The sequence below is a fragment of the Passer montanus genome, unplaced genomic scaffold, assembly GCF_014805655.1.
Source record: "Passer montanus isolate IOZ18808 unplaced genomic scaffold, ASM1480565v1 scaffold116, whole genome shotgun sequence".
NCBI classification, from domain to species: Eukaryota; Metazoa; Chordata; class Aves; order Passeriformes; family Passeridae; genus Passer; species Passer montanus.
Window position 1 is genome coordinate 447,309 of NW_024358278.1, and position 12,618 is coordinate 459,926.

Below are 12,618 nucleotides of genomic sequence, written 5' to 3' on the forward strand. Positions count from 1 at the left end.
CCGGTGCCCACAAATCCTGCCGGTGCCTTCTGCAGGAAGCTGAGCTGCTGTTCCCAGGCCAGGGGTGCTGCAGAGAGCAGGGGTGTTTACCTTGACGCTGAGAAAGGGGCTCCTGCAGAGCGCGCTCCGGGCCGCGTCCCGCTGGCTGCTCCTCGTCATCCCGTCAGCCTGCCAGAGATAAATCACTCAGCACAATGCCCATGGGCCCCATTCCCCTGCCCAGCAGGCTCTGCAAACACCCCCACAGCGGGCACACGGTCTCCCAAGCAATCACTAATTGTTCCTGGCTTTCCTTCGCTCGGAGCTCTTTCATTCTGCAGAGCAGAATTAAACAAAGCAGCGCGCAAAACATTAAACCCCAGCAGCCTGGGAGGTGAAACTGCTCAGCAGAGCCGAGGACAAGATTGTGCAACCTTTCATGGGTCGGTGTGACGCCCTTCTCCACGGCCTGGGTGATGGGGCACCCTCAGCCGGCTGGCACAGCTGGTGGCTGTGCTGCCATCCAGAGGCGCCGCAGCTGCCAGGAGAAATGGGAGCCCCAGGGTGGCAGTGAGCCGCAGAAATGGGCTCCGAGAGGGATCCGCGGGCTGCAGAACCCCTGACGTTCAAGGGGATGCCAAGTGCTGGCCCTGCCCTGCCCTGCCTCCCTCCGCAGGGATCAGTCCAGGCTCGGGGCCGGCAGCTCCTGCCTGCACACGGGGGCTCAGCCAGCCCTTCCCACCTGGATTAAAGCCCTGCTTCCCTGTGCACCCCACTGTCACCCGCGGCGTTTCTGCATCCCCCTGCAGAGCCCTCCACCCTCGCTCTCGGACCAGCCACCACCTAAAGCGGCCATGCAGAGGAATTCCAGCCGCTGGGAAGCCCAGCCCTGCCTGCCCGCGATCTCCTTCCCTCCGCTCCTCCCCGGGGAGCGCGGTGTCTTTGTGGGGTTTCAGCAGCCAGGCTTCCTGCTCAGGAAGCTGCATTGTTCCGAGGCACGTTAGAGCCATTAGGCTTTAACTTGTTGTTCAGCACATTCTAATAGATGTTTTCATCTCCGCAGCAAATGGGGTGAAAGGCTTCCCATTATTACCGCGTGTAATTCTATTTCCCCCATGATGAGAAGCAAAGGAGCGAGGACCCGCAGCCTCAAACAAATTAACAAATGCAGGGGCTGGTGCAACTTCTAGCAGGAGGGGTTTGCCTTCACCGTGGTGTTCATAAACCCCGAGAGGTGAATTCCAGAGGGGACCTGCACGAGTTCGAGCGCCACAGCAGCCTCTGCAACAAGCAATTGCTGCCCTCCGCCCATTCCGAGAGATATTGCTGTAACAAATCCAGGGTGGGATCGATACAGCGGATTTGATCGCAAATGGAAGCAGGCAGGAAAAGCTCCCCGGCCCCTGGAGGGTTCAGCAGGGCTGGGGCAGGGGCACCTGCCTGGCTCCAGCCCCGGTGAATTATTGACAGCCCTGGCCTTGCTGCTGCAGCCCCTCGATGCTCAGGGGGGAAAAGGGTGGAACACCAAAGGCAGGAAACCCAAAGGAGCCTGGATTGCCAGGGATGGGAGCGCTCTGGGGCTGGAAGCAGGCTCCATGTCCTGGTTACCGTGCTAAGGACTTTGTCCCTCATTAGACCTGCAAACCACAAACCCAGTGGTGTGCAGCAGCAGCCTGTCATCCTTTCCACGCTCTCCTTTAAACGTGTGCAGGAGGGAGGGCAGCTGGGGGTCAGCAGAGTTCTCAAACACCGCAGGGTTTGGCAGCAGATCAAAGTGAGGATAAACCCCTGCCCTCAGAGCCCGCCCATCTCACCCAGCTCTCCCTTAGGAACGAAACTAAACAGAAAAGTACTTTGCTCCAGCAGAGAGGACATCAAATAAACTGATTAGAAAAAAAAAAGGATGGATGGATGGATGGATGGATGGATGGATGGATGGATGGTCATTCAGAGTGTTGCAGATCCATCAGCTGCTGTTGTTCCTTCAGCTACAGGTGCAGGATTTGTCCTCAAAGCCCAGTTTTCTCCCCACTTCTGTCCTGGGTCACTGCAGCCCTCAGAAAGGCCAGGCATGGCACTCCCCGGCTGCAGCAGGCACGGGCAGCTGAGCTCAGTCTCACACCAAGTGATGCCACTGAAATTCTGCCAGGAATCCCAGCCTCACCCGCCTGGCACCTCCTCCCTGCTCCCAGGGGACTGTGACTGCAGGGAGCTGCAGGCTGGGGATAACCCCCATCTGGGCAGAGAATTCCTTGGGCTGGGAGGGACCTTAAAACCCACCCAGTGCCACCCCTGCCATGGCAGGGACACCTTCCACTGTCCCAGGCTGCTCCAGCCCCATCCAGCCTGGCCTTGGGATTTTCCAGGGATCCAGGGGCAGCCACAGGAAGGAATTCCTTCCCCAGATCCCACGTAACCCTGCCCTCTGGCAGTGGGAAGCCTTTCCCCTGTCACTGCCTGTATCTGTGACAATCTCCCAAACCATTTGCAGCACGGATTAAGATGCTCCACTTGTCCCCAGGCTGCCTCTCCTTTGACACCAGGGCAGCAGAAATGCCCCAAACCCCGTCTGGGAGCTGCACCACGGTGCTGGCTGTGCCAACAGGGTCTGGGCTGGGTGCTCAGCACTCTGTCCCATTCCCGAGGCTGTTTCTCCACCCAAAGCCTTCATCACCAGCTGCTCCCCTCGGCTGAGCAGGGAGAGGCACACGCTGGGCTCAGCAGAGCGTGAGTAAATAACAGCCAATGTAACACAGCAAATTAAACCCCAGCAGGGGAGCGAAATGCCAGCAAATATTCTGGAATCTGTCTTCCTTCTGCTGAATAATTTTGCCTCCCTGTCAGCAAGGCTGGAAGGGTGTCAGGGTGTGTATTTATGAGCGTGCCTGGGGTAAAGGGGAAGCTGGCCCGGAAAATGTGGGTGCAAAGATGCTTTATAACAGAACAGAAGGGAAAGGCAGTGGATACACAGCATGGAAAAAGACAGGGAATGAAAAGGGAGGCAGAGATGTGCCCGAGAGCTGTTTCTGTCTTGCACCATGTGGCAAAAAGAAAGTGAAAATTAGATGGGCCCAGCTCAGTGACTCTGTGCAATGAGAAATGGGCCACAGATGACAGAAATCTTACAAGAAGTTAGAATAGGAAAACATTACTGGAGGTTAAAAATGAGAGGAAAAGGAAAACTGGTGTTGAAATGCATGACCTGCAAGCACAGGCAATGAGGGAGAGGCTCCAGCCCCGCCCTGGTACCCCTCTGCTTTGGGAGTGATGAAACCCTGCTCCCAGGTGTGAGCTGAGATCTCCCAGAGCTCCCTGCCTCTCCCTGCCAGGGCTGGAGCCCTTCCTGGAGGATCCTCACCTGCTCCAGCACTGCAGGATGTGGGGAAGGAGCTGGAGCTCACCTGGCAGCACCAAACCAGAGATGGGGACTCTTGTGTCACTGCCTGTCATCCATCCATCCCACCTGGGGTGACTTTTCCTCCCAGGGGAAGCGCCCTGGAGCAGCTGTGGCTCTCGGAGGGGAGGGAGGGGACCCCAGAGCCTCTGGCTCAGGGAGATGGCTCTGGAGTTACATAAGCAGCCAGGCTGGAATTGCATCATTCCATGAATCACTCGCTTGGCTTTGATTCCAAAGGCTGCCCAGGGCTGTGGAGCTGTCAGGGTCTGCAGCCCCCCAAGACCCCCTCCTCACCCTCTGCCCCTGCTGCTTTCCAGGCTCTCGTGGGATTCCTCTCTCCATCAGGAATCTGCTTTTCCACAGGCTGCAGGCAGCGCTTGGCTCTGTGGACAAACACCTGCCAAGAGAAGCCTGAAGGGAAGTGATCCCAAACCACAGCTTCCCCCATTTGGGGTTCATACACCATAAATACCTTCCTGATGTTTTTTCCCCTCTGTACTTCACTGCTGCTTGGACAGGAGTGAAAACTGAGAAAAACACAGATTTTTTGCTGAGTTCCCCTGAAAGCTGTGAGACTTTGCAGTGCGAGGAGCAGCTGGAGGAAACGGGCAGAGCCAGAGTGGCTCCAGGGACACAGACACCTCTGGTGAGAAAAATGAACTTTTTGAAGGGGAAGCTGTTGCAAAACAAGGAGCAAGAGCCTCTGCAGTGGCCCCGTGCCTCAAATGCACATCCTGAGTGGAAACCCCAGCAGCTCCCTGGAGCCGAGACCTCCTGGAGCAAACCAGAGCCTGTTTGCTATTTATTATCTGTAATTTCTGACAAAAAAAAGTCCCAAAAAAGCCCAGATCCTCCATCTGCACTCATGGTCTGCCCAGGACCACAGACCTGCTCCTCACGCTGAGTATTCCATGAGGAGCAGCTGCACCCCAATCCTGAACATTTCTTTCCAAGGGACATTCCAGGGTAGCTCTTTACCCCCTCCACACTAACCCAGGGATTACCAACCAGAGCATCCCCAAATTTTGGAGCTGGCCAGTAAAACCTGCTTCACCAGGAGCTGGGAATGATGCTGGCCACCTGCAAGCAACAGGGATGGATGGCTGGATGGATGGATGGATGGATGGATGGATGGATGGATGGATGGATGGATGAACAGGAGCAGGGAAATGCTGCTGCCAGGAAAGGGAACTGAGTAGAGTTTAGGAGAAGTGTGAAAATTCCTTAGCCAGCAAGAGAGGAGCTGGCTGTGAACAGCAGAGGAAACACTGTGGGTGGGACAGACCTGGTGACATTTCTGGGTGCTGGACAAGGAGAAAGTGCTGGAGTGAAGCCCCAGCCCGGAGCAGCTGGTGGGGCTGGAGCTGGCACAGGAAAAGGAGGAAACGCTGCTATTTTGGGCAAGAGGGAACTACTCCAGGTCCTTCTTCCATTATTTAACACTGGTGGACTGCACTGCCATCTGTACACTTGGAAGGACAGAGAGTCCAGTGGAAATGGAATTATCTTCTGGAGTGCCCAGCCCTGCAGCTGGAGGCACAGCTGGCCCAGCGAGCTGCCTGGCAGCAACAAGCCCTTTCCTGCATCCCTGGGCGTGATCTTGTCCTGGGGTTTCTCCAGCCACGCGCTCACTCCCAGCTTTCCCTGGATGGCGCCTCAGAGCCTTGTGGTGTTCCAATCATGTCCCAAGCCAGGAATTCCCCTCAGCGCCCGCTCTGCCTCCCACGCTGCCTCCGCTTCCTTGGAAAATCACCTTTCCAAAGGCTGGGGTGCCAATGGCAGGTGCTGAGGGGGGAGTGAAGCCCCCAGGCCATCCCCCAAAGCCACACTCAGCCACACCATGACCCAAGACAGTCAATATTTCATCTGTCCCCAGCCAGGGCACACGTGGCAGGTGCAGGGCAGAGCATGGCAGAGCAGCACCCCCAGGGAAGCACTGGGAGCAGACTGGGAGCCAGGAGCCATGGAGGAACCGGGGCTGGGATCTAGCTGGGACCACACCAAGGTCCCCAGAGAGCCCCGGGCTGCTGCAGCGAAGGAGGAGGCCAAACAGCCCTGCAGGGCTCGGGGCTTTGGGGAGGCATTGCAGAGCCTGGAAACGCCACCTGTGCCCAGCAGGATGGCTGGGAAACACTGGGAAACTGGGAAAGCAGCAGGGGACTCGAGGAGGAAGGAGAGTGTGTTGTAAAACAAGCACACAATAACAACAAGCAGGGGGCTGGCAGGCAAAGGGCTCTCACGGCCACCTTGGGGCCAGGGGCTCCTCAGGAGCCCCTCAGGAGGAGCTTTCCGAGGGAATTGGCCAAAGCAGGGAGGAGCTCTGGATGTGTCTGTGCTTCCAAGGTGGGGGGAGAACCTTGCTCAGGCTGCACAGCTCAACAATCACAAGAGGCTTTGGGTTGCAGGGAGGTTAAAGCCCACCCAGTGCCACCCCCTGCCATGGCAGGGACACCTCCCACTGTCCCAGGCTGCTCCAAGCCCCAGTGTCCAGCCTGGCCTGGGGCACTGCCAGAGGTCCAGGGGCAGCCAGCGTTTTTTGGGACATGCAGTGCCATTCCCTGCTGACACAGGGGTATCCTTGCCCTTGGGTGCCCATCTCCAGAGGTGGAATCAGAGCAGCAGGCCCCTCAGGAGGGGACACGTGCCCAGCCCAGCCCTGCAGACCAGTCCCCTTGTCCCCATGCCCAGCAGGGACACCCCAGCTGCCACCTGACAGAGGCAGCAGGTGTGGCCAACCCCACCCTGAACCTAAAATCCGTGCTCCGGGGAGGACAGGCTGTTCCCACGGCTGGCTCCCTGGGGATGTACCCACCCCAAAGGCTTGACGGGACACAGCAGCTCCCTGCTTGCAGGAGCCAGCAGCAACCCAGCAGAAACCCGGCAGCTTGCTGCTCCCAGAGCCCTGGAGCCAAGGAAAAGCCAGGCAGGAGCAGCTCAGCACTGACCCCAGAGCCTTGCATGGCTCTGGGGCTGCAGGATCAGTTCTCCTCCCTGCTGGAGAGCTCTGGCTCGGCCAGGCTCCCTGTGGCAGGTCAGACCCACCAACATCTGGGCTGCAAAGAGCCATTGCCCTCACAGGAGAAGTGAAACCATGGGACAAACCCGCCGGGGCAGCACTGGGAAAATGGGAAAACTCCCTGCAGCAGGAGAAATAAGCGGGGCTGCCTCAGTGGGGATAAAAAAGACGCTCAGATAATGAAGCACAAGCAGAGAGGGAGCGACAGGGCACACGTGCAGAGGCTGGCACGGAGCAGGCTGGTGACACTCCTCGCTTTGTGCCAGCTGCGCCCAGCAGGAGCCTTGCAGAAAGTCCACGGCGGGCAGAGCCCTCCCGGCAGCGGAGCCATCCTGGCTGCCCTACTCACCGCTCGTCCCGGGGCTCTCCCGGAGCTCACCCCGCTGCCGGCAGCCGGACCGTCCCTCTGCCAGCCCAGCCGGGGCCATTCGCTCCTTTTCCTGCCGCCGGAGGTGGGGAAGGCTGCCTGGAGGGTGGGGCTTCGCCTGCACTTTTAAAAGCCGGAGCGCACTCAACTTTGGCAATCGCTTTCAATAGCGTTTCTTTTATTTCTGTGTTTTCTTTTTCCCGAAGCTGCAATCCCAGAACCACAGAGCTGTGCGGTTTGCTTTGGCAGCTGCTCACCCAGTCCCAGTCCAAACTGGGCTTGGCTTTCCCTCCATCCCCGGCTCCAGTCCCCTCTCCCCTCCCTGCAAGGGTCCCGTTCCTCCAGGGCAGTTTCCTTGCGTTCATTTTCTTGTTCAGTTTGCCTCATCTGCAGGGTTTTTCTCCCTGTACATTTTGAAGACGTGGTGTAATCCTGGGATTTGGGAAAGGGAAACTTTGTTTATCTAACCCTGGACTATTTATTTTCAAGGTCTCTCCAGCAGTCTCTTGCTCAGACCACTGAGGCTTTTCCAGACTGGAACTGGAGAAGTTAACAAACAGGCAGGCCCATCCATTCCTGCCCTCTGGATAGCCATTCCCTGTGTCCTGTCCCTCCATGCCTTGTCCACAGTCCCTCTCCAGCTCTCCTGGAGCTGCTCCTCTCCAGGTGAGCACCCCAGCTCTGCCAGCAGACAGGTGCACAAACACAGGCGAGCTTTGCCAGGGCAAATTCTCACTTGGATTTCACAGATCTGCAGCTTGGAGAGCAGGAGAGCTGCAGAGTCCTGTCCCGGGGGATGTAAGGATGGAGGGAGAGTTCCCTGATCTCCTTCCATCCCAGAAGCCACAGGAAGCTCCAGGCTATCCCAGCTCCGAATGGGATATTTCCCCTCTCAGGGTGGTGGTGGGGCAGAGAAAGGCACAGACCTTCCCCTCCTGCATTTCTTGGGCTCTGAGGGTGGGACAGCCCACAGGACACGCTGGGCAGAGGGATTTGGTGTTTCCCAAGGGAGCATCATCCGCTTCCTGTGCACCGGCTCATTACAGAGTAATTAAACAACCCCTTTATTAGCGCTGGCAGCAGAGGGATGTTTGTCTGGGCAGGAGACAGCCACACCAGCGTGTCCCAGAGCACTCTGCACCCGAGTGACCCCGAGCCGTGCTGCCCTGCAGAGGGAGGGAACCTCATCAGCTGCACCGCCTCTGCAGGGCTGCAGGAGGGCATTATTAGATGGAAACAGATATTATTAATATTTCACAGCTGCACAGCTCCTTCCTGGGCACAGAGCATCCCCCAGGACGCCCGGAACGGGAGGATTGGGGGCTGGGAGGGGCAGTGGCCCAGGGGAAGAGGAGAGTGTGCAGCTGCGGGGCAGCGTGAGGCAGACACCCCAAAGAGCCCCGACACGCCCGGAGAGCGGCAGGGACAGGGGGATAGCCGGGAAGGGAGAGGCAGGGATCTCCCGCTGCGACATTCCATGGAAGAAGAGCACCATCTAATGACTCCTCCTCAGCTCTCGTCCCGAGCTGCTCCCGCTGCTGCTCCATCCAGGCGGTGCCCGGAGCCCCTCGTCCCGCTGCTCTGCGTCCCAGCTCCGGGACATCCCCGCGGGATGCTCCCCAGGGATGCTCATCCAGGCTGGCCAGGGCTTGGAGCCTCCTGGGACAGTGGAAGTGTCCCTGCCCGTGGCAGGGAGGCGGAGCTGTCAAACCCCCGAGCCCAGGGCGCTGGGAGCAGGGCAGCGCTTCTCCCGGTGCCTCTGGAGCGTGTCCTGCCTGCTGCTGCCGCTCTCTGGCCAAGACATTCCCGCTGCTCCTTCATCTTTCAGGACATGTGGGGCCTCCAGATGTTGGGATGTGCAGCCCCCGAGTGCCTCCCAAAAGGGCAATTCCGATTAGAAGCAAGCAGGTGCTGGGTCGGGTGAGGGGGCTGAGTGCTCCGGAGGTTGTGTAGGGAGGAGTGTTCCTTGGAACGCTCGGGAGCAGTTCACAGGAAATGATAGCAGCGCTTAGTGGTGCAAAGAGGTTGCCAAACCTCACATCTGAGATGAGAGATGTGCACAGATAAAGAAATCCAGGCTTCCAGCCTGGAAAATCAGGGATCCCACAACTGCCCAGGTTCTGCTGCTTGTTCCAACTCTCTCTTGGCCCAAGGCTTCAGCTGGGATTGGAAAGGAGCAGCTCAGTGTCCTGAGTGGGAAATGGGAGCTGTGGCCACTTGTGGGGCTGGGGCTGATCCTCTTCTGCCTGTGGGGCTGGAAAAACCAGCCGGGTTAGGGCTGGGATTTCACATCTGGGCTCTGCTGATCCTCACAGCGTGCCAGCCGAAAGCTGGGATGCAAACGTTTGGGATTGTGCAGAAATTGTTTGCAGAGCTGGGATTTAAATTGGGGGGCTGGTGGTAATCAGCTGCCTTGCCTCCATGAATTTTGGGGCTGCCTTCTGAATCCCTGCTTGGATCCTGCCTTTTAATGTCTGTATTTGTAATACCTGCAGAGGACAACAGGAAAGGGTCATCTGCTTTTGGGCATTTCAGTCAGAACCAAAGCGAATAATTTGTCCTCTCTGTTAATGAAAAATCCCAAATCACCACCAAAGGAAATAAGACCAGGATGTGTCAGATTCTGGGAAACGGGAATTGGGAAATCACAGGATTTCCACAGCAAGAAGAGACTTTTGCATTATTTTCTTAACAGAAAAAAAAAAAAAAAAGGAAAAAAGGAAAATATTTGTGTTTTTTAAAATGACGATTTAATTTTTTAATGCACAAGTGGCTGCCCCATTGCTGGGGGTGTTCCAGGCCGGGCTGGAGCAGCCTGGCCCGGGGGAAGGTGTCCCTGCCCGTCCCTTTCCAGCTCGGAACCGCAGATGGCAGCACGAGCTTGGAATTGCTGCCTGGCTGCTCCTGCGGGAGAGCAACGCCGTCCAAACGTCTTCCTTAAAAACCCCCGAGAAACCGAGCCGGAAAGCAATTTAAACTATTTGTACACAAATGGGGCAAAACAGACGGGCAAATGCCGCGTCCTGCATTTGGATGCCTAAAGGCGTTTAAACACTTTCTAATATTTAATGTGCTGTTAGTTCAAGGAGCTTCTATTGCTTATATCTAAAGGAGGAGAGGTTTTAAAATTCTGAAGAAAAGGTTTGCTATTACCCCTTTTACACAGCATCACTTCCAGCTCTGAGCTGGTGCCATGAAACTGCCTACAAAGAGTTAGTGGAGATAAAATAGTAAAAAATATAAATATAAATATAAATATAAATATAAATATAAATATAAATATAAATATAAATATAAATATAAATTAATATAGATAATACAATTATTATAGCATGGATGTTGAATTGTCGCATTATTTTGCTGAGAAGCTGCAGTGGGATCTGTCGCACTAACACTGTGCCAGATTAACTGAGTGTATTTAAAGAAGAATTAAGAAGTTCCAAGCTCATTTTTATCTGCTACATGGATTAAATACTTGTCAAATCAGCGACACACAGGTGCTGGCAGGAACTTACCCTTTATCTGTCACTCATCAGTTTAAAAACCCCCAAACTTGTTAGTTCACATCCATGTGGCAATTTTCCCCCGTAATGTTACAGAAAATGCAGTTATCTTTTTACAAAACTCTTCAAATACCCTCAGCAATAAAAGTGCTTTAAGGGTTATTAATTTGATTGAAAAATTACAAGCTAGACTGGAAAGCAGCTTTTTGTTGGAACAATATGTGGGAAAGTCTTTGTTCCTGAGGTATTAAAATGCAAATGTTAAAAGCAAGAGGGTACTGGTGTCATAAAAAGAAAATCATTATCTCAAAGGTGATTATTGCTTTACAGTTCTGAGAAATTTCCAAGTACTTCACAGGCTTTTTCTTAGTAATGGAAAATGACCTGTATGTGATTCCAATCACAAAAACAGCTTTGAAAAATCCTTTATTTAAGCCTTCAAAAAATTATTTCTGCCTCATCCTAAAACCAAACAGTTCTGCCTCAACCCGGGGAGTGCATTTTACACCAGGCTGTAAAAGTGTGAGGATACAGCCTGAAACCTGGTGGGAACAAGGCTGCAGCCCATTCCTCCTGCTTTTCTCCTGCTCTGAGGATCAGCTTTGTGATCCCAGAAATGCTCTTTGCCCGTGGATTTCCCTGTGGAGCTCTTCATGGGGACAATAAACCAGGGCAGGGGGGAAGGCTCAGTGCTGCCGCCGCTGGGAATTCCCAAACTCCCAGGTGTTTGTCCCTGGAGTGCCCCAGGAAGGGCTGGACGTGGCACTCAGTGCTCCGGGCTGGGCCAAGGTGGGCATGGGGCACAGCTGGGGCTCAGGGGTCTTTTCCAGCCTCAGGGATTCGGGGATTCCAGGACTCCATTCCCATTCCTAGGGTTTTGCTCGCAGGGTCACAAATTTGGGTGTCTGTCCATCAAAACCCTGCTGTGCCAGGGACCAGGGCATCGGTGGCACTTTGGGTTTGTCCTCCCAGGGAGCTGCAATTTGAGATATTTGGGTGTTGCAGCTTCCAGGGAAAACACCTTGGGGAGAAATGTGATCTCCTGGAGCTGAATTGTGATTCACAGCCACCTTCTGCAGGTGGCCCTGGTGGAAGATGGAGATCCTGTCTAAGATCCTGCCCCAAAAAAACAACTCTTGGGTTCTGTTCTCACATCAGAAACCAACGTGCAGCAGGACTGTGTAGTAGGATTCAGGACTCTCTTGTTCACTAGAACATAATTTATGGTATATATATATATATATATTTTTTTTTTTTATATTATATATATATGTGTGTGTGTGTGTGTCTGTGTGTATGAGAAACATGTTGTGCAAGACTCAAGAGAGGTCTTGCCCCTTTTGCTGATATCCTGCTTCTGGTTTTCATCCCTTAAAAAATTACTTTGTGCTATTCATACAATATGAAAAACATGGAGAAGTGGTGTAACATTGGTCATTACTCCCCAGGGTTTTTAAAATTACTTCACACAGGTTTTAAATCATTCCAGGTTTCAGGGATGTTTCTTAAAAGTTTCCTAATCTTCCTCAAGGGAGGGAGGAAGATCTCATCTTAATCCTTGTGTTCTGTGAGTAACATTTGTGTTGCAAAGGCACTGCACAAAAATCAGGGTGTCAGAAGGCACACTGGAAACATTCTTTTTATTCACTGAGCAGTTTTTTCCTGTGTTTATTTGCTGGTCTGTATAGCAAATGTCTTTTTCCTTCTGACCTTTCCCTGCTCCTCCAAATAAACCCCCAGATGACTTTTGCTGCTCTGTCCAGCTGTATGTGCTCTGTAAGGAAACAATCCAGATTAAGGAAAGTTTAATTCTGGCTCACTGGCAGCAAACTAAATTGAACAGTTGAACACAGTTCAAAACTCCTGCCGAACTTTGGGAAATTATTTTTCCATAGACTTTGCCGCTTTTTAAGTAATTTGAATAATTCAGGAACAGATAAACCAGGATAACCAGCAGTGACAATGAGGTAAATAAAATGTTTCCAGGACTACCATGGAAAGTGGAGGGAGTTTGAAATGAATTGGAATGTTTTAAGAGAAACACACCCGGGACTCTGATGGATTTTAACTCTTTGCTGAAGAGTTGTTCTCTGCCAGAGGATATTTATGGGCTTTCCTTTCTCTCCCCAGACCTCTGCCCAGGTCTGGAATGCCTCTGGGGGCAGGAGAAGGCAAAGGGGAGCTCCAGCTGTGTGCCAGAGGCAGCTCAGGGCCTCTAATCTCCCAGTCTGTACACACAAGATTAAAGATCCGCAGAGAGTTTTGATTAAGAACGCAAAGTTAAGAGATTAAATACCAGGAAGCCAAATTAAAGAGCTTTAAGTCAATCTCTGAACTCATCAAAGTTCCAAATTTC

At 53.8% G+C, this 12,618-nt stretch overlaps 1 protein-coding gene across 3 annotated transcripts in view; it reads right to left on the minus strand.

Moving 5' to 3' along the window:
• Window positions 1-6,881, minus strand: part of SLCO2B1 (solute carrier organic anion transporter family member 2B1) — a 29,227-nt gene extending 22,346 nt beyond the window's left edge. Inside the window, exons 1-2 of one of the 3 annotated variants that reach the window (XM_039697037.1) lie at window positions 6,742-6,881; window positions 91-168 (exon numbers count right to left, since the gene is read on the minus strand). In XM_039697037.1, coding sequence (XP_039552971.1) covers window positions 91-159 — 69 coding nt within the window. In that variant the 5' untranslated portion in view covers window positions 160-168; window positions 6,742-6,881. Of the gene's footprint in view, window positions 1-90; window positions 169-721; window positions 773-822; window positions 870-6,741 lie in introns of those variants that run through there. The other 2 variants (XM_039697038.1, XM_039697039.1) reach the window with 2 other exon arrangements.
• Window positions 6,882-12,618: the final 5,737 nt, after the last annotated feature.